This window comes from Aegilops tauschii, chromosome 2 (genome assembly GCF_002575655.3).
Source record: "Aegilops tauschii subsp. strangulata cultivar AL8/78 chromosome 2, Aet v6.0, whole genome shotgun sequence".
NCBI classification, from domain to species: Eukaryota; Viridiplantae; Streptophyta; class Magnoliopsida; order Poales; family Poaceae; genus Aegilops; species Aegilops tauschii.
The window spans coordinates 540,816,157-540,837,839 of record NC_053036.3 but is presented as its reverse complement, the minus strand read 5'-3'; the positions used below and the strand labels follow the sequence as shown (position 1 = coordinate 540,837,839).

General features: G+C 42.6%; 1 protein-coding gene and 1 long non-coding RNA gene across 2 annotated transcripts; one reads left to right on the top strand and one right to left on the bottom strand.

The window, feature by feature from the left end:
- Positions 1-468: 468 nt before the first annotated feature.
- Positions 469-6,589, top strand: LOC120973688 (uncharacterized). The gene is made up of 6 exons (XR_005769000.3): positions 469-2,276; positions 3,233-3,449; positions 4,248-4,383; positions 4,819-5,198; positions 5,880-5,955; positions 6,208-6,589. It is a non-coding gene; the product is annotated as an uncharacterized lncRNA (long non-coding RNA).
- Positions 6,590-20,623: 14,034 nt separating this feature from the next.
- Positions 20,624-21,406, bottom strand: LOC141041235 (uncharacterized). Its single transcript, XM_073507355.1, has 2 exons — positions 21,299-21,406; positions 20,624-20,836 (listed from the first exon to the last, which is right to left on the bottom strand). The coding sequence occupies exons 1-2, from the start codon at positions 21,404-21,406 to the stop codon at positions 20,624-20,626; spliced, it is 321 nt and encodes a 106-aa protein (XP_073363456.1).
- Between the last annotated feature and the right edge of the window lie 277 nt (positions 21,407-21,683).

Below are 21,683 nucleotides of genomic sequence, written 5' to 3'. Positions count from 1 at the left end.
CTCTTAATTGTGGTATAAATGTTCAGATCCGAAAGATTCAAGATAAAAGTTTAATATTTACATAAAAGTAATAATACTTCAAGCATACTAACTAAGCAATTATGTCCTCTCAAAATAACATGGCCAAAGAAGGTTCATACCTACAAAATCATATAGTTTAGTCATACTCCATTTTCGTCACACAAGAATGCTCTCATCATGCACAATCCCGATGACAAGCCAAGCAATTGTTTCATCTCTACTCCTAATGTCTCCGTTGGTAGTCTCCGTTCCGGGTTTATTTTGGTCCCACCTTTTTCGTCCGGTTTTTTTCGCTGGTTTTTTCGTCCTACTCCCACCTCTCCCGGTCCGATCAGCGGTAAAAAAAAAAAGCGGACAACCATGCGTAGCGATGCCCCTTCGCACGAACAAAAAATCGCACGAGAAAAAAACCAGACGAATCTGCCTGGGAGCGAGGACCCTGGCCATAGCCGCCATCGGGGATCCTCGCTACGTCGACGGAAATCACGCCCTAGCCGCCAAGGCAGATCCTTTTGCCGGCGCCAAGGCCCTAGAGGAGGCGTCGGCGCCTTCGTTGAGGACCTTCCGGTCGCCGTCGGTTCACAACAGAAACCGTGTTCGTCACCGCACTCCTCTCTCTCCATCTCGCTAGCGGCAATGGAGATCAGCACCCTCCAGATCTTCCTTCACCGATCCTACATGCACGACCTCCGCGACCACCCACCAGCGACGGTCTGAGGTCACCGACGCGGGCCGGTGGGCGACCCAACGATTCGCCGCCGCCGTCAGGTTCGTCTCTCGGGCTGACATACTGCGGATCGGAACTCCGTTGAATCCTCTGTCGTTGGCCCATGCCACAGTCCTCTCCTTGTCCCTCCTACAATTCATGTACATCTTCCCCCGATTCACCAGGTCAGTCGCGAGGGACCTCTGATCTGCAAGTTCCTGATTTTCAGACGTTGTGTTGTGTGTTGTTCTCCTGGAGGTCCTTCTGGTTGGGTGTGCCAACCTTTTCTTGATAGCAGTTGAGATTTATCCACCAATCTTAAAAGTTTGGTGCCTATAAATCAGTTAGCTGATTCCTTTCTTTTCATTCTCTTTTGATTTTCTGGTCTGATTATTCAAGCTGTTCTGATGCTTCATCACGACATTCAATATTGCAGTGTGGCCAATCCGTGGAGTGCTTGTAAGTGGAACGTTGGACACGTACATGATATACACTGTCTAGCTATGCGTATGTGAATTTCTTGATGCATTTGTTAGGAGCAAACAGTTTGATATTTTTTTCATGTGCCACTGCGAAGTAGCATTAGTATCTCCCAATGTCAAATATCTGACATTAAATGATCTGCTAGCATTTCTACCATTACCAGTCTGATGTAGTTTTCCGTGTTTTGTCAAGGTAAGTAGATGATATAAGAAAGCGTTGACATTCTTAAAGAGTGTCTTTCCTCTTTCAGGGGTTTGTTTACTTCATCTAGGATTTTCTTTTCTTCCCTTTCAATATTTTTATTTAATTAGTTTGTTTCCTCTCTTCCTATACAACCCTTTTGTACAATTTTGTTTTGTTGTTTCCTATATAGATAAAAAATAGCAGTGTGGATTATCTAGCTGTACAGCCTAAAAAGTCCATATCTGAGGGGTACAATTTCCTATTTGGGTCTAGATATATTCTCCTTGAAAGATATATACACCTCCCTACTGCTTTTGGATTGGTATTCTGCAGCCATGATATTGTACCGAGCTGCGTGATTGGACAAATAATCCTATACTAGCAATTCATAATTTGAACTGCGAGTGGATTTTCTTTAGTAGTGTTACAACGGTTAAATTTCCTCCTAGATAATATATCTTTGCAGTTGCAACTACTCTCTCCTCCTTGATGTGCCCTACATCACCGCCAGCAGTGCATCAGGCCGCTATTGTGCAGGTGTGTGCCGTCTGCCCTTAACCGTTTTTTAAATCTGTTATGATCCTTGAGATTTGTGGGCCGTTTTGGCTTACTGTAAAGGTTCTGAACATTTAGGTACGGGATTACTTATCAGCATTTTGTCGGTGAATGCTAGAACTCGTGTTTGTCAGGTTATGCCATTTGAATTCAGTTACATATTGTGATTCACTTTGCTTTCATTGCAGTCCTGATATGATTCACACCCACATGGCTACACATGAGAAAATTGCAGATCGGTTTTTAGATTGACTGGTTGAATGGGCAAAGAATATAAAAATCTCAAATCCATTGAAGATTGCAGACATGGGTCACTTGTCAGTGAAGGGTATGTAACTCAAATGGAACCTACTACACTTTTGATGTTTGGTCGCAAATATGTACATTTTTGTGAAGTTGTTAACATCAGGTGTAGAAAGAATTTCCCTAGAAACTACTTGCATTTGCATGTGGAATTCAGTATTCACATCTGCATGTCTTTAGATCACACTGCTTCAAGATGCGACTCAGTAGTCAATACATATTATTATGCCACCATTTTTCTTATTTAATTATGAAAAGTCTAAGAAGTTTATCTGAACAACAAGAAGTGAAGGTGCTACAGTTTTGTATGAGGGTGCGTGACCAAGGTAAGCATTGACCATTATATTACATATTTTTTTCCATCAAAAAAGTTCTTGTCCCTTGGTTATTAATCCAATCAAAGTTTGTAAAATGATAGCATCTCGGAAGAGGGTTGTTACATAGACGGCACTAAGCAGGCTTGATTTTGCACTCTAGCAACTATCCTTCTAAGTCTATGAACAATTTTATCATATATACAATTACTCAAATATAAGGAATACTTGGAGTATTAAGAGCTTCACTTGACGAGGATGCACTACTGAATGTCATGAGGAATTCGTAAATCTGTGACGTGAGTTGCGAACTGACAATAATACCTTGGGCTATTAATTCTTTATGGGATTGTAGTGTGGGCCTCATCTGCAGGCCGCTGTATTGGTAGGTGCGTTGCCACTGGCATTTGAAATATTTACTTGCATTCTTGCCCATGGCAACGCACGGGCATTTAACTAGCTCCTGAGAATAATTTGTGATATAGCTTGCTCCTATATGTGTCATTGACAACGTTGCTTGTGGAAAGTAATAAGGATTTATCTAGCTTGCTCCTGTTTGTAATAAGGATTTATTGATTTAAGCAAAACTTCTTTACGATCTTCATGTTTGTTGTCTTGGTATGTTGACTGACTAAATCACAACATTGACTGAGATGTCTTTTTACAGCAAATAGGTATTGTCTGCAACGCAAATGCCTGGGGAGGCACTGGATGGTCGCTCGAACAGCGGTTGTTGTGAGAAAATTACCCAGGTGCTTGAGGTTAGAAGTGTACAGAGGAGCTCTGGAACCTCCTGCATGACAAGGTCACACGATGTGTTGTGTTTACCCATGAGAATGAACCTTCTAATGTACCCCTCACAACCGGATGTTTCTTGAAAGCAGGTAAATTGGTGCAGGACTATTTCCTCTCTTCTATCTTGATGAAATTACTTCTGTGATGTTGATGTCCAAACAATGCAAGTCTTTATTTCATTCACTAGCTATATATAGAAAGGTTGTTATATTAGTTGTTTCAATGAACCCTTATTTTAAAGCAACTGGCATTTCTTTTCTTGAATACGCACGACAATGATGCAGATATCATCATCTTGAGATGTACTAACTACTATACTCATTCAAGGGGTGTTCTGCTCTTTTGCCTACTTGGAACGAGGACGGCATCGCTTGATAGAGCCATTGCTATCATCCTTTTATTTGGAATCATTAATGTATTATTTTGAACTAATGTTTTTTGCTAATGTAGATTGTATCAACTGCTATGATTGAAAATATATATTGGTAAAAGCATCTATCTTATAAGGTACCCCCTCTGTAAAGAAACAAAAGAGCATTTAGATCACTAAAGTATATTATGTTTGCTTCAGTCGTTAACTATGCTCGTGAGCATCAAATGCCTCATGGCCAAATATATTATGTTTGCTTCAGTCGTTAGAATAACATGTATTTAGTAGTTGTAGAAAGTCCATTCTGTAGAGGAACATAGTAAGAAACTAGCAGTCTGCAATACCAAGCACCTGAACTCTAGATCTACTTCGCGAAAAAAGCCATGCAAATGGTCTTCACATTTTAAGTTGTTATGCACATTTTAAATTCTATTTTTGTTTCTCTTGAAGATAAAATTTGGTGTATTTTGTAATAATGTCATTCATTAATGTTATCTTTTTTTATCATTTTGTGTAGCCATGTATTGTTTTCATGGATGAAACTGATGCCATTGGTGGCCTAAGATTCTGTAAGGGCACTAGAGCAGATCGTGAAATACAACAGAGTTGATGGATCTCCTTAATCAAATAGATGGATACACGAGCTCGGGAAGGTACACATTATTCTATTTTGTGGCTGCTATGGTAAAAAAAAGTACTACAAATATGTGCTGCTGATAGTTGCGAAGTTAAAGGGCTTAACTGAATTTTTTGGAGGTATTACACAACCAATTGCAATATACTACTACCGTGTAAGACCAAGTTTCTAAAAAAATTATAACACATTAATTTGCAGTGAAATTTTTGTACTTCCTCCGTTCCGAAATATAAGTCTTTTTAGAGATTCCACTATGGACTACATACGGAGCGAAATAAGTGAATCTACTCTATAAAATATGTATACATACATCCTTTTTGTAGTGGAATATCTAAAAAGACTTATATTTAGAAACGGAGGGAGTACTATTAAGAATCAAGTGATCTTCCTATGTAAATGTGTCATACTGAATACTAATGCTGATCTCATTCCTTCCATTTTAATGTCGCAGCTATACGTCTGGTGTATTTCCTCTCCCAAATGAGACTCTGCGAACTTCTACAAGATGGCTTCGAAACGCCTTTCAGAAGCAGGATATGAACACTATGAGATCAGTAGCTACTGCAATTATGTTTACGAGTGCAACCACAACACAACGTATTGGGCAAACCGGCCATTCTACGTGTTTGGTCTTGGATCAGCAAGCTACATCAACGGTGTCAGGTTCTCTAGGCCCAGAAGAATGAAGGAGTACGTGCCATAGATCGATTTCGTGGTGGATACGGGAGGTGTGGTCCACTTCACCATGCTGGAGCCTAAGGGCGCAAAGTCTATCTCACGAACTAGCCGTGCATCTTGCCCAACACCTTTCCATCTCTGACAATCACGAAGGTATTTCCTCGCAGTATTTCCTTGCATACGCGGTTGCTGACTGCTATATTAAACTTCTGTTTCAGAGCGTTCCAGGTTGTGTTGAGTGTATGTTTGCCCAATTGCAGTTGATCCCGGTTAAGGTTTTACATTGCATGCCTCAAATACCCGATCATGTGGCTTCCTTCCGTTAGCTTTGAGTACTCAATGTAGCGGTTTCCCTTCTTTAGTCATAACTTTACAAATATTTGGTGCATGTACATATCACTTCATTTAGGAAATACTCAAATTGCAAAGTTTGTTTCATTGTTAATCTCTTGAATAACTTGGATTACTCTAAAATCGGACTCCCTTTTCGAAGCACAATAGGACTCCTTTTTATACACATTTAAACTATGGTGCTAATATTTTTTCCCGGGAAGTGTATGTTAAGATTCCTCCGTCATGTCTACCACACCTCTCTTCCTTTTGTAAGATATTGACTACTGAATAATGACCCAAGTAACAAGATTGGCAGAGGTTCTATCTCATACACTAAATCTGTCATCCAACCCATCATGGGTGCATTGCAAGGTTTGGTAATTGTTGTCAATTCAGAAGGGGGATTTGCCTCATTGAAGATACAGATAAATGATTTTCTGACCTCATATGGATTCTCACTTCCATTCCTCATGTCTCCTATGTCTTGTGTCTCTTACACAGGCAGAACGACCTGGGCCGTAGATTATACGGTGAACGAGGGCGGCGGCAGCACTAGAGCGCGACAAGGCTGGTTGAGGTATAATTTATTTAAATCATTTATACAGACTAATGTTCGCTATGCTTCTTTTAGTGAACGCGTGTAATTTTGTGTGAGAGCATCATGGGTGCACTGCTAATTTAATAATCTTAGCAACGTAATGTTAATCCAACTAATATGATATAATAGCTAAAATTAGCAGACATGCATCCGTCTTCATGTTTCTATGGTATTAATCATTTGGGAGTAAATTTGCTAACCCCAGATCCTGAAATATACTTTTTTTTATAGAACTCTACATCTCGCTGGAGTGAACTTGTTTCCCAGACGTCTCATGCCGAAGTCTGAGGCACTGGCGTACTTAGCCATGCCGTTAAGAAGCCAAATCCATAGGTTGTGAGCGAGGTGTTCATCCGCACTGTTGCCTGACTGTGAAGCTCTGCCACCATGCGAAACCCTCTCAAGCCACTCAATGTATTCTTCTTTCTTCTGATTGCATGTTTTGTATATGTGGATGCTTGTTTTTTTACGTGCGTGCGTGCGCGTGCCTGTGTGGTAGGTTTCAAGACTATTAGAGTCCATGTCGTTTTGGTACTTGTATGTTCAATGTATATATACACATAAATCGTGTTTCTCTTGCTAGACCGTGAGATTCTGGGAATAAACATAACAATATCATCGTCAGCCTTGCCTCTGCTCCCAGCTACCTTCGCTTGAATAAGTCAATGTTACTCCTCCTTTTGGCCTAAGTAGTTGGCTACGACGATGTGCACTCCTTAGCACCGGGAATTGGCCAGGGCCACCATAGAGGGGAGAGAAGATGGCGGTGAGAGGAAGACACGGGCAGATTGTTGTGGTGTTGAGGGGAGGTGACAGTGAGAAGTCGTGACGGGGAAAGCAGACCAGGAGAATGAGATGTGGGTGTGAGCGTTGTGCCCTAAGAGTGAATTGGTTTTTTAAGATACAAGGAAAATGAGCGGTGTTTGCTTATTTTCAGAGGAAAAAGAGCAGTTTGCAATGAGAGAAATGCCACGTGTTCTTTTATACAATGACAAATATCACATAGCCTAAAAAGTTATTTCTAAAGAATAATTACTAAAAAGTGATTTATAGCTTAGCTAGCCTACAATTTATTAAAGTTGCAATGCGATTCAGTCTAAGAAAAAGAACGATGCCACTCACTCCGACTAAAAAGGGTCGATGCACGCATCTAGCAGTTGACCAATGAATATATAATGTATATGAGCTTATTTTAATTTTAAAATTTTAGTACTCCCTTCATCTTAAAATAAGGGTCGTTAACTTAGTACAAAGTTAGTACAAAATTATATAAAATCTGTTTATATGTTAACTTTTGTAGATCAGAGATAAAAGCTAAGAGCAACTCCAATGGGGCGACCCATTTCGTCTGCGGCCGTCCGTTTGGGTCGGCGCGGACAGAAAAGGCGGCCCAACGCGCCGACCCAAACGGACGCGCGTTCGTTTTTCGTCCGCGGGCGACCCATTCCCGGCCCATTTTTTGAGTCTGATTTGCGTTGGTGCGGACACGCGACGGACGCGCGCGCGCTCGCCTACTCCTGTCCCCGGGCCCGCTGGTCTGTGGCACATTGGCCTCCCCTCCTCCCGGCCAACAAGCAACCCTCACCCCCGCCCCTCCGTTACCGACGCCGCCGCCCATTTTTGCCGGCGACTCTTCTAGCTGCCGCCGCCTCCACATCCGCCCAGCAACGCCGCCCCTGCCCCCAGTCGCCTGTCGCCGCCGTTTTGCCGCCGGGGAGCAAACAGGTTCCCGCCGCCGCTTCCCCCACCGCCCAGCCGCCCGCGACCAAGAAGACGCCTCGCCGCCCCCACCACATACGACCGGCACACTCGTCGGACGCCGTCACACTCGTCGGACTCTGGCAGGGCAGCTAGCTGGTCTGTGGGCGCCGCGTCTCCCCTCGCCGGCCATCTCCTTCTTCGACGCCCGCAAGCTGTTCGACAGTTTGCCAAGGTACGAAAATGGACTCCGCCGACGAGTTCTTTTTCCACAATTTCATTTGCGACTCCGACGATTCATCGTCCGACGACGAGGAGGAGATATTGGCTGCCGTGTTGGTCCATCACCACCTCAACAACCAGCGGCCGCTGTTCCGTGGCTCCATTCCGGGCCACCGTCCGGCGTTGAATCGTAACCGGGAGAGCGGGCATTTCCTTCTCTGGAAGGACTACTTTGATACAACAAACCCGTTGTTCAAACATCACAAATTCCGCCGCCGGTTCCGTATGAGTAGGCATGTTTTCAACCGTATTAGAGAGGGAGTGGTTGGCTATGATGACTACTTCGAGTGCAAAGAGGATGTCATCGGCAAGATTGGTTTCTCCTCTTATCAGAAATGCACTGCCGTCATCCGAATGCTTGCATACGGAGTGCCCGGTGATCTCATTGACGAGTACGTCCGTATGAGCGAGTCTACATGCCTAGAGTCCCTGTATAAGTTTTGCAAGGTTGTGATTGCTGTGTTTGGCCCTGAGTACTTGAGAGAGCCGACAGCTGAAGATACAGCCCGTTTGTTGGCGATGAATGCTAGCAGGGGCTTCCCGGGGATACTTGGCAGCATAGACTGCATGCACTGGGAGTGGAAGAACTGCCCTTCTGCTTGGCAAGGGCAGTATAAGGGACATGTCAGGGCTTGCACTGTCATACTAGAGGCCGTGGCGTCTCAAGATCTCTGGATCTGGCACTCTTTCTTTGGCATGGCTGGATCACACAATGATATCAACGTGCTTCAGCGCTCGCCGGTGTTTGCTAGGCTTGCCGAAGGCAACAGCCCACCGGTGAACTTTACTGTCAACGCCCACAACTACGACAAAGGGTACTATTTGGGTGACGCTATCTATCCTCAGTGGACCACTATTGTAAAGACAATACCCAACCCTGTCGGAGAGAAAAGGAAAAGATTTTCCCAAGAGCAAGAGAGTGCTAGAAAGGATGTCGAGCGTGCCTTTGGTGTTTTGCAATCTCGATGGGGCATCGTTCGGTATCCTGCTAATACTTGGAGCACGCAGAAACTATGGGAGGTGATGACTGCTTGTGTGATCATGCACAATATGATCGTAGAAGACGAGCGCCCAGAACATCTGTACGATCAAGGCTTTCAGTTTCAGGGTGAGAATGTTGTGCCTGAGCATGGAGTAGCGGCAACATTTGAGCAGTTCACTCAGTTTCATGAAGACATGCGTGATTGGGAAACTCACGTGCAACTGCAAAATGATTTGGTTGAGCATATGTGGACTCATGTTGGCAACCAATAGATGTATCTTCTTTTATTCGTTTGCAAAACTATGTGAAACATTTTTTATTTTTTATTTGGCCTGTAAAACTATACTATTTATTTGGGTGGCTAAACTATTTTGCTTGTTAAATTTTCATTTCACAATATGTTGAATGCAATGTAAAATTGGGCGGCCAGCCGGCCACGCCTGCACATATGGGCCGGCGCGTTGGGCGCGCTGCCGACCCATATGAAAAACAGGGCGAACGCCGGGCGGGCGGCCGACCCAAACGGACAAAAAGCGGACGAAATCGCCGTCCGTTTGGGTCGGCCCGTTGGAGTTGCTCTAATTGCTTTAGATGATCTTTGAAAATGTCAATTGATGAAATCACTACGTAAGAATGATGGACCATGTACCGGACTGAATACTCATCGAATTTTATATAATTAGAAGACATGCATAAAAATAATTGTTTTTATCAGAAGTTGTATTTCTCTATATGTTTTTTCGGCATATTATGAGAGAGATAAACATGAATAATGTTGACGTTAAAAAAGAATCAATGGACACGGGATCCAAGGTAATGACGTTGGAAGCCAAAAATTTACGGAGTTTTATACAGCAATACAGAAAATATATATGCTATTAGATAAAACAAAAATTACGGAGTTTTGTGTTAGTACAATTATTTAATCAACATATTTTCCTAATAAGATCAAATATGTTCTTATAGAGAAAATAGTTGTGTTAGTTTCACTTTTATTTTTTCCAGATATTATATATGATTATATTATGCAGTAGAAAATATCATTTATATTTCATCATATATATATTTCACAGACCCTCCTATACACTACATGGATCTAAGATTTTGTGTAACTTATCATAACTCTGCATTCTATGTGGCATTATTATTAACATGCTGAAGCAATATTTAGTTTTTTACTTAGTCCATGATGCTAGAGTCAACAAGAAGTCAGAAGTTTTGCGAGAAGGAAACTATCCAGACGTTGGCAACGTTATTTGATAGCTGGCCTGGGATGAACAACAACATCTCATAGTGCAACATGGTAAGTAAAGTATTTTGTCTATTGTTATCATGGTTTATTGTTGTTTTTAATAGCTCCACTTGTAGATTTATCTCCGCTATGCATCCATAGGCCGATACATCTTGTACGTGATCGACAAAGAGGCACGTCGGATATATATTATGGACCCTATTCAAACATCACAATCGTCAGAGGGTAAAAATTTGGGGCATGCACTGAAATTTAAAACTTTTGCAAGGGATTTCAAAGAAGCACTCGAAATAAAGCTGCCTGGTTGGAATTCCGATATTTATAAATGGCAACGTTTATTTCCGTTTGGTATTCCAACGAGTATAGACGGGTAATGAATTCATAATAAAATGAACATTTATTTTTTTATCACTATATTCTTTACATTATTAATTTAAAATATTACAGGAATGTGTCTAACTATTTTGTTTTTCATTTTATGCTCTGGTGGAACGGTACAGAATTGATCAAGCCGGTTTGCGCGGTGAGTATTGTCCGTTACATGTTTTAAGACCTTTGGCATGAAATATGCACACTAACTACATATATTGTTTGTGTAGGATGGGTATGAGTTGAGGAAGCAGTTTTTATTATAAAAAATGTCTAGATACATCCATTTCTACGACAAGTAATTCCGAACGGAGGGAGTACCTGCTAAAACACCATGGGAATGAAGCTAAAGGCAACTTTCCTGATATTGTTAAAGAATTTCTTAAGCGCATCATCTAGATATTGATAATTTTGTAATAGATGTTTAGCTGGAACATCGCTCCGTTGGTTACATGGACATGTCATTAGTCTTTCTTTTTGTTATCAATTTTCATTGCAAAATGGACTTCAATTATTCAGTAATTGTGTTTGTGTTATATTGTTTGTGCATGTTAAATTTAACATGTAACTCTTGTAAACTTTTTCAAGAGCCCGTGGCAACGCACGGGCACTCTACTAGTACTTTAGTAATCTCAAACTTTTTCAACCTTCACGCAATACATGAGCGTGAGCCATGGATATAGCACTATGGTGGAATAGAATATAATAATGGGGGTTATGTGGAGAAGACAAAAAGTAGAAAGTCTCGCATCAACGCGGCTAATCAATGAGCTATGGAGATGCCCATCGATTGATGTTAATGCAAGGAGTAGGGATTGCCATGCAACGGATGCACTAGAGCTATAAATGCATGAAAGCTCAACAAAAGAAACTAAGTGGGTGTGCATCCAACTTGCTTGCTCACGAAGACCTAGGGCATTTGAGGAAGCCCATTGTTGGAATATACAAGCCAAGTTTTATAATGAAAAATTCCCACTAGTATATGAAAGTGACAAAACAAGAGACTCTCTATCATGAAGATCATGGTGCTACTTTGAAGCACATGTGTGGAAAAAAGGATAGTAGCATTGTCCCTTTTTATTTTTTATTTTTTTTGGGCCTTCTCTTTTTTTGGCCTTTCTCTTTTTTTTATTGGGACAATGCTCTATGAATGATGATCATCACACTTCTATTTATTTACAACTCAATGATTACAACTCGATACTAGAACATAGTATGACTCTATATGAATGCCTCCGGCGGTATACCGGGATAGCAATGAATCAAGAGTGACATGTATGAAAAATTATGAACGGTGGCTTTGCCACAAATACGATGTCAACTACATGATCATGCAAAGCAATATGACAATGATGAACGTGTCATGACAAACGGAACGGTGGAAAGTTGCATGGCAATATATCTCGGAATGGCTATGGAAATGCCATAATAGGTAGGTATGGTGGCTGTTTTGAGGAAGATATAAGGAGGTTTATGTGTGAAAGAGCGTATCATATCACGGGGTTTGGATGCACCGGCGAAGTTTGCACCAACTCTCAATGTGAGAAAGGGCAATGCATGGTACCGAAGAGGCTAGCAATGATGGAAGGGTAAGAGTGCGTATGATCCATGGACTCAACATTAGTCATAAAGAACTCACATACTTATTGCAAAAATCTATAAGTCATCAAAAACCAAGCACTACGCGCATGCTCCTAGGGGGATAGATTGGTAGGAAAAGACCATCGCTCGTCCCCGACCGCCACTTATAAGGAGGACAATCAAAGAACACCTCATGTTTCAAATTTGTTACATAACGTTTACCATACGTGCATGCTACAGGACTTGCAAACTTCAACACAAGTATTTCTCAAATTCACAACTACTCAACTAGCACAACTTTAATATCATTACCTCCATATCTCAAAACAATCATCAAGCATCAAACTTCTCTTAGCATTCATCACACTCATAAGAAGGGTTTTTTACTAGTCTTTGAATACCTAACATATTAGGATTAATTTCCCAACTTAAGAAAATTACCATGCTGTTTAAGACTCTCAAAATAATATAAGTGAAGCATGAGATAATAATAGTTTCTATAAAACAAAATCACCGCCGTGCTCTAAAAGATATAAGTGAAGCACTAGAGCAAAAACTATATAGCTCAAAAGATATAAGTGAAGCGCATAGAGTATTCTAATAAATTCCGAATAATATGTGATTCTCTCAAAAGGTGTGTACAGCAAGGATGATTGTGGCAAACTAACAAATAAAGACTCAAATAATACAAGACGCTCCAAGCAAAACACATATCATGTGGTGAATAAAAATATAGCTCCAAGTAAAATTACCGATGGAAGTAGACGAAAGAGGGGATACCTTCCAGGGCATCCCCAAGCTTTGGATTTTAGGTGTCCTTAGATTATCTTGGGGTGCCACGGGCATCCCCAAGCTTAGGCTCTTGCCACTCCTTGTTCCATAATCCATCAAATCTTTCACCCAAAACTTGAAAACTTCACAACACAAAACTCAGCAGAAAATCTCGTCAGCTCCGTTAGCGAAAGAAAACAAAACACCACTTCAAGGTACTGTAATGAACTCATTCTTTATTTATATTGGTGTTAAACCTACTGTTTTACAACTTCTCTATGGTTTATAAACTATTTTACTAGCCATAGATTCATCAAAATAAGCAAACAACACACGAAAAACAAAATCTGTCAAAAACAGAACAGTCTGTAGTAATCTGTAACTAACGCAAACTTCTATAACTCCAAAAAATCTACCAAAATAGGAAGACCTAGACAATTTGTTTATTGATCAGCAGCAATTTGAATCAATATTTTATCACGTTCTGGTGATTTTTAACAATTATTTTCGTGAACAGAACGTTTCTGGAATTTTCAGCAAGATCAAATAACTATCATCCAAGAAGATCCTATAGGTTAAACTTGGCACAAACACTAATTAAAACATAAAAACACATCTAACCAGAGGCTAGATCAAATATTTAGGACAACGCTAACGCCCACACGTGTGGTGGGAGCCCAAACCGCCCACACGCCTTATAGCATACAGACTACGCCATGTCACCGCATGCATGCATGTGGAAATCTTTTTGGATTTTCTGTTTTTTAAATGAAAAATCTGATTGAAGATCCATTTTCACCATTAAATCCCTCGCGACGAGATCTTCGAAACTAGATCTCATATCAATATATTTTGACGAATTTTTTTTATTAAAAATTGTCATGTCTATTGCACATGAATTGCCATGATGTTTACACTGAAGTTGCCATAATATGTTTCAGCTATTTTCTTCTACATTTAAAAGTAAATTTTGACATATTATAAAACGGGGAATTAAGAAACTAGACTTGCCATGCACCATAAATTAAAATTGTCATGATACATGCACTTAAAATTGCCATGGTTCAAAAAAAATATTTTCATGGTCAAAGTACTGGAATTGCCATCATCGAAAAATTAAAATTGCCGTGATCTACAAACTAAAATTGCCATATGGAAACTTTAGTTTAAGCACTATGGCAACTACAGTGTAAACAGCATGACAACTTTTGGGCAAAAAAAAATTTCGTCGAAACATATCAACATGGAGTCTAGTTTTGAAGATCTCGTCGAGACGGATTTAATGGTGAAAATGGATTTTTTAATTCGCTTTTTTAATTAGGAGATAAAACATTTTTAAGCCGAAAACCAAAAAGATTTCTGCTTATGTCATCTGTTCATACATGGCAAAATGAGTGATGATGGAGGCGTGTGGATGATGTGCAAACGCCCACATGTGTGGGCGTTAATTTTTCTGAATATTTATTCCTAAACAGAAGCAAAAAGCAAAAAAAACTAAAATAAAATTGGGTTGCCTCCCAACAAGTGCTATCGTTTAAAGCCTTTTTAGCTAGGCATAGATAATTTTAATGATGCTCGCATGAGAGACAAGAATTGAAGCACAAAGAGAGCATCAAATAGCGTGTGACAAACACATCTAAGTCTAACATACTTCCTATGCATAGGCATTTTATAAGCAAACAAATTATCAAGGCAAACAAAAACTAGCATATGGAAGGAAGAAGAAAGAGACGATAGCAATCTCAACATGACGAGAGGTAATTTAGTAACATGAAAATTTCTATAACCATATTTTCCTCTCTCATAATAATTACATGTAGGATCATAAGCAAATTCAACAGTATAGCTATCATATAAAATATTTTCAACACGATCCACATGCATGGAAAGTTGACACTCTTCCGAAATAGTGGGATTAACATTAACTAAAGTCATGACCTCTCCAAACCCACTTTTATCAAAAATTTCATAAGATTGAATATTCTCCAAATATGTGGGATCTAAAGTTGACACTCTTCCAAACCCACTTTCAATATTATTGCAAACAATATTATCAATCTCATATTCATCATGGGGATTAAATAAATTTTCAAGATCATAAGAAAGATCACCCCAATCATGATCATTGCAACAAATAGTGGACATAGCAAAACTAGCATCCCCAAGCTTAGGGTTTTGTATATTATTAGTACGATTGACATCAAGAGAAATTATAGTAAAATCATTGCAATCATGCTTTTTATCGAAGGAACTACCAAGTATGGGTGCAATAGCAACGATCTCATGTTTTACGTAAGGAACGATAGCAAATTCATCTTCATAAATATTGGCATCATGGCCACAAGAATAGCAAGCATCATGTTCATCAAGGGATATTTCAATCAAATCATCGGAATCACAATTATCTATAGATTCATGCATATCATTATTTTCTTCCGAAGCAACGGTCATTCTTTCAATAAATTCTTTGACATAGACATTATGAGCAAAGTTTTCATTGCAATATTTAAGTATGACGGAATTTTCAGATTTGTTGAGAGTAAAATCATACTTTTCAATCAAAGAAGCAACTTCATGAGCACCCTTAAAAATGACAAATTCTTCAATTTGTTCGATATCATAGTAACTATAAACACCCTTTGCATAAGAAGATAAGATTTCATTATCATTGAACTCACATAGGTTGGGAAGGTGTTTTTTAGGGTTCTTAGAGCAACAAGTAAAATCACAAATTTCACAAAGATTCCAAGCATAGCATAGCAAACTATTTATATGATACCATAAGAGCTTCCCTTTTTCATACAAACAACGACGCACAAAATGAGCATGCTCATCTAAAGATTTCCCATCAACTAGGCCAGTTGGGGTTTCAGCACGAGCACATAAGGATCGAAGATGATCCAAGTAGAACACTTTAACTGGATCAATATCAATAGATTTTCAGCAAGCAAAGCTGCAAGCATATAAAAGGCACATGGCAACACGAGCAAACAAGAAGCAAGCAAAAAAGAGGCGAACGGAAAAGAGAAGGCGAATAAAACGGCAAGGGTGAAGTGGGGGAGAGGAAAACGAGAGGCAAATGGCAAATAATGTAATGCGGGAGATAAGGGTTTGTGATGGGTACTTGGTATGTTGACTTTTGCGTAGACTCCCCGGCAACGGCGCCAGAAATCCTTCTTGCTACTTCTTGAGCACTGCGTTGGTTTTCCCTTGAAGAGGAAAGGGTGATGCAGTAAAGCAGCGTAAGTATTTCCCTCAATTTTTGAGAACCAAGGTATCAATCCAGTAGGAGACCATGCACGAGTCCCTCGCACCTACACAAACAAATAAATCCTCACAACCAACGCGATAAAGGGGTTGTCAATCCCTTCACGGTCACTTATGAGAGTGAGATCTGATAGATATGATAAGATAATATTTTTGGTATTTTTATGATAAAGATGCAAAGTAAAATAAAAGGCAATAAAAATAGCTAAGTGTTGAAAGATTAATATGATGGAAGATAGACCCGGGGGCCATAGGTTTCACTAGTGGCTTCTCTCAAGAGCATAAGTATTACGGTGGGTAAACAAATTACTGTTGAGCAATTGACAGAATTGAGCATAGTTATGAGAATATCTAGGTATGATCATGTATATAGGCATCACGTCCGAGACAAGTAGACCGACTCCTGCCTGCATCTACTACTATTACTCCACACATCGACCGCTATCCAGCATGCATCTAGAGTATTAAGTTCATAAGAACAGAGTAACGCTTTAAGTAAGATGACATGATGTAGAGGGATAAACTCATGCAATATGATATAAACCCCATCTTGTTATCCTCGATGGCAACAATACAATACGTGCCTTGCTGCCCCTACTGTCACTGGGAAAGGACACCGCAAGATTGAACTGATAATTCGAAGAGACTTGCAAAGATAACCAATCATACATAAAAGAATTCAGGGAAGATTCAAATATTGTTCATAGATAAACTTGATCATAAACCCACAATTCATCAGATGGATCTCCAGAAGAGAGGGGGAGAACATTGTATTGAGATCCAAAAAGAGAGAAGAAGCCATCTAGCTAATAACTATGGACCCAAAGGTCTGAGGTAAACTACTCACACATCATCGGAGAGGCTATGGTGTTGATGTAGAAGCCTCCGTGATCGATGCCCCCTCCGGCGGAGCTCCGGAAAAGGCCCCAAGATGGGATCTAACGGGTATAGAAGGTTGCGGCGGTGGAATTAGGTTTTTGGCTCCGTATCTGGTAGTTTGGGGGTACGTAGGTATATATAGGAGGAGGAAGTACGTCGGTGGAGCAACGTGGGGCCCACAAGGGTGGAGGGCGTGCCTGGGGGGTAGGCGCGCCCCCTACCTCGTTTCCTCCTGGTTGATGTCTTGACGTAGGGTCCAAGTCCTCTGGATCACGTTCGTTCCGAAAATCACGTTCCCGAAGGTTTCATTCCGTTTGGACTCCGTTTGATATTCTTTTTCTGCGAAACTCTGAAATAGGCAAAAACAGCAATTCTGGGCTGGGCCTCCGGTTAATAGTTTAGTCCCAAAAATAATATAAAAGTGTATAATACCCATTAATGTCCAAAACAGAATATAATATAGCATGGAACAATCAAAAATTATAGATACGTTGGAGACGTATCAGCCTTCACAAAGCCCGCGCCAGGAAGGCGCCGTGTGTCGCGAAGAAAGGTGATGTGGTCCTCGTTGACGTTCGACCCGTCCCAATCTCCTCCCTACTCGCGCGCCATGAGGAGCTCGACGAGGCAAATGGCGCGGCGGCAGAGCTGAGAACCGGTGCGGGGCCAAGAGGGCTCGGGGCGGAAGAGCTCGACGGAGACGAGCAGCGGCAACACTCCGGCGTAGCTTGGGGGCGCTGCGGCGGGAGGAAGAAGAAGGCGACAAGGACGAGGCGGGAGGGCGCGCGTGCTCCGCCGCTCCCCCTCCCCCCCTACTTATAGCCGGTGGGCTATGAAGCCGAGGGGGCGAGGCGTGGGATCGTGGGATTAACTGTGCCCACGACCCCACGTCCCCGCGTTTACCAAGCGAGTTACTATGCGCAGTAACTCCGCGAAGAAGCTCAACCGCCTGCCTCAGCCGCAGCGAATCCGCTCGCGTGCCGAGGCCCGGTGGTGGCAGGCCCAGCCAGCTGTCGTGTCCCATCACGCGCGTGGGCTAGCAGGCTGGCCCGGCTGGCTGACGCCACATGGCGTTCCCATGACGGGCGGCGAGCCAGGAGGCTTAGCTAGCACGCCACCTGGTTCGCGCCGTTGCGTTCGAAGTTTTCAGACAAGTCCGTCTGGTCGTGGCCGACTCCCTCCAGGCGGCACGCCGGGAGTCGGATGAAGCTTCCATCCAGAGCACTCGGAGAAGGAAACTGTTGAGGCTTCTCAGCTTATCAGCTACGATGCCTCACCAGTTTCGGGCACTACTGTCAGAGTAATGGGCCATGGGTAGCCTAACCCGAGTCCCTGAGCCTTTCAAGACATCAGGGCTGGCTGCGCCCCTCAGGACATCAAGATGAAGCGCCGCTTCTGATGGCCGGCTGGCCCAAGCGGCCGGCTGCCAGAAGGCGGCTAAGCTCCAGAAGGCGGCACCAAGACGGGCCGACTCCTTGCAGGCGGCCTCCAGAGAGGCCGACTCCTAGCAGGCGGCCCACGGCGCCCTCAGAGTCTGCACCCGCATTAAGAAGACAAGACAGGATGTGGCTACAGTGTAGCCCATCACCCCCGTATCCAGGGCCGGGTGTGGCCACAATGTTCCGTACAGGCGGAGATCTCCGCCTGGCGCGGCACTGTTGCCACTCCACCCCTGACGTCACTACTGGCAGGTGGAGCCCTGTTCCCACTACGACCTGTCGGTACGGCCTGTAGGCGGTGGGCCCTACCGGGCAGCAAGAGCCCGGAGGACGGCGGAGGCCTGACCAGTCGGACCCGAGGGAGGCCGGCCTCCAACAGGCGGCCCTCCCCTCCCTCGGGGTCCGTGCGCCATTAACCAGATGAGACAGGAAGTGGCTACAGTGATCTCCCACCAGTCAGCGAGACTGTAGCCACGCTTCCCTGACCAAGTACACGTCATTAGCATCACGGTTACAGTAACCAGCAGCCGGCAAGACCCGCGAGCGGCGGGAGCGGCCTGTCGGCTCTGTACCAGACCGGTTGGCGGGGCCCACCAGGCGGCGGGCCCCAGCAGCCGGCGGAGAAGCCGGCGACCAGAGACACTGACAGCCGGGTCCTACACCCGGCTGGATTACTATTGTACCCCTGGGGGTAGGCCTATATAAACCCCCCAGGGCACCCATGCAAAGGGTTCCCAACATGTTAGAAGTAGACTCGCACATAGAGAGAGAGGAGAGGGCGAGCCCTGCCTTCTTCCACCTCTAGCATACAGCTCGAGGAGCGCCATTGTACTCACTAGTGCCTTAGTGATCATGCGGAGACACCGCAGAGCAGGACTAGGGATCTTATCTCCTAGGAGATCCCCGAACCTGGGTAAAGTGCGTCGGCGTTCGTGTCTACGCCTCATCCCGCATCCAGGCACCGGCGACGTTCTACTCGCTCCCACCATGATAAGCCATCCATTGGCATATGTCGCACCCAACCACTGACAGATTACAAAAACCTATATCTACCATCCATATTGCACTTGTATCACCATCTCTTCGCCGAACTAGTGCACCTATACAATTTACCATTGTACTGGGTGTGTTGGGGACACAAGAGACTCTTTGTTATTTGGTTGCAGGGTTGTTTGAGAGATACCGTCTTCAACCTATGCCTCCCACGGATTGATAAACCTTATAGGTCATCCACTTGAGGGAAATTTTCTACTGTCCTACAAACCTCTGCACTTGGAGGCCCAACAACGTCTACAAGAAGAAGGTTGCATAGTAGACATCAGTGCTCTTTCCGTCTCATAATATAAGACGTCTCCGTTCCACAATATAAGACATTTTTATAAGTTATGTTTGTCAAAAACGTCTTATATTGTGGGACGAAGGAAATACGAATGTACGGAGTTGTTCGTTAGATCAATGCAAATCAAGTTTGTTTTGTGTACCTTTTCTTGTAGGAATACATATATTACATACTCCCTTTAGTGATCTAAAAGATTTAATATTAGTTTACAGAGGGAATACTTACAAAACCAAGACAGTAGGAGTGTAGGACAGCATAAGTCAAGCGCAAAAGAAAATCTGATTAAAGTATTGCGGCGTGCATGGAAGGAGCCACGCCTTCGACGACGCTGTGAGGTCCAACCGGTACCTTAAATCACATTGTGCCCACCACAACCTAAATGATGCATCACCCACAAAACAACAAAACTAAATGATGCATCAAGTGCTCTTATATTATGGGCGGAGGGAGTATTTTTTACTGCCTGGTCGACCTGGAACATCCATGCCTGGCGAAACTAGCCAGCAAAATATTTAAAGTTCTAAATTTGACAGATTAATCCCTGACGAAATGGTATGGAAAACAAATAGTTCAATTCATAGATAATGGTAGGCTGGGCGCCTGACAAATCCTTAGACCAGAGGAGGTTATAGTTTGGTTCTCCTCTACAGAAACAATTTAGTTCACCCTAATGGGGAAAACGAAAGCAACTAAGTTCACCCTAATTCAATTTATGCAGATCACTAGTACTCCAGGAAGAACAACAAAGACATAGAAAGCAAACCATTGTAAAAGCAATTAAAAACACACTAGAGGAACTGGGACCCAAAGGAGTCGGGGGACGGTGCCATGCCATTGAGGAGCCGCTTGACCTGCGCGATGACCTGCCTCCCTTGGGCATACATGACGAAAGTCTCCCTGTTGCGCCTAAGCACATCCAACATCACGTTGAACTGCCAATCGTTCACCACGTCAATCAGCTGCCGCACCACGCAGTTTGCATACTGGTGGATTATCATGCCCTGCATGACCAGACAATCATGCAAGATTAGTCATGTACTCCCTCTGTCTCATAATGTAAGATGTTTTTTGACACTACACTAGTGTTAAAAAACGTCTTACATTATGAGACGGAGGGAGTACGATATTTCTCTAGGGATGTTGAGTAACAGCGATAAGATCTTTAGAGCCACATACCACGAGATGATATGCAGTTTGACCACCGCCTGCAGAAAGGATCTCATTTATGGCAAGCTTGCAATCGTGTTAGCTGGCATAGATTAGGCACTTCTCAATGACTTTGGAAGAGTGCTTCTGGTGGCTCATCTGTACTATACTTCCAGCAAATCTCAACATAATAATTTGTCGATGACGAGGTCTTCCATGCTCCACAATGTACTGCAACATGTCGATAGAACACACATGTGAGTTGTTTGTTTAGCCGCGACAATATTTCATCAATTACAAACCACTACACACTTTACCTGCACAACGTAGTTTCCATATGGGTCTATAGACAACTCCTTTACACAATCGAGAATCTCTGTGATAAACCTGTCCATAATTTGAGGATCCTTGCAGAACTCTAGCATTTTCTATGAAGATCACGAGGACAGGAGGAATAATTAATGAACAAGGTACAAACAAACGTCGAAAGATAGGAAGCGGTAAAAAGTGTAATGCCCAAACTTACAACCTGAACCACATGGCATCCGTAAGGATGGGTGGATAACATCTTGGCCTTGCCACATAACCGTCTATAGATGAATTGGATATATTGTGGCTGCACACACTCCATACATTTCTGAACGACATGGTTTGCATGTTGATCACAGATACATTTGAATAAGTTGCTATCAAGCTCCTTGG

Excerpts from the sequence above, each read along its gene's own strand:
- LOC141041235 (XM_073507355.1), bottom strand. The coding sequence starts at position 21,406 with ATGCTAGAGTTCTGCAAGGATCCTCAAATTATGGACAGGTTTATCACA. Across the intron at positions 20,837-21,298 it reads ATGGAAACTACGTTGTGCAG|GGCATGATAATCCACCAGTA; the intron begins GTAAAGTGTGTA and ends CTGGTCATGCAG.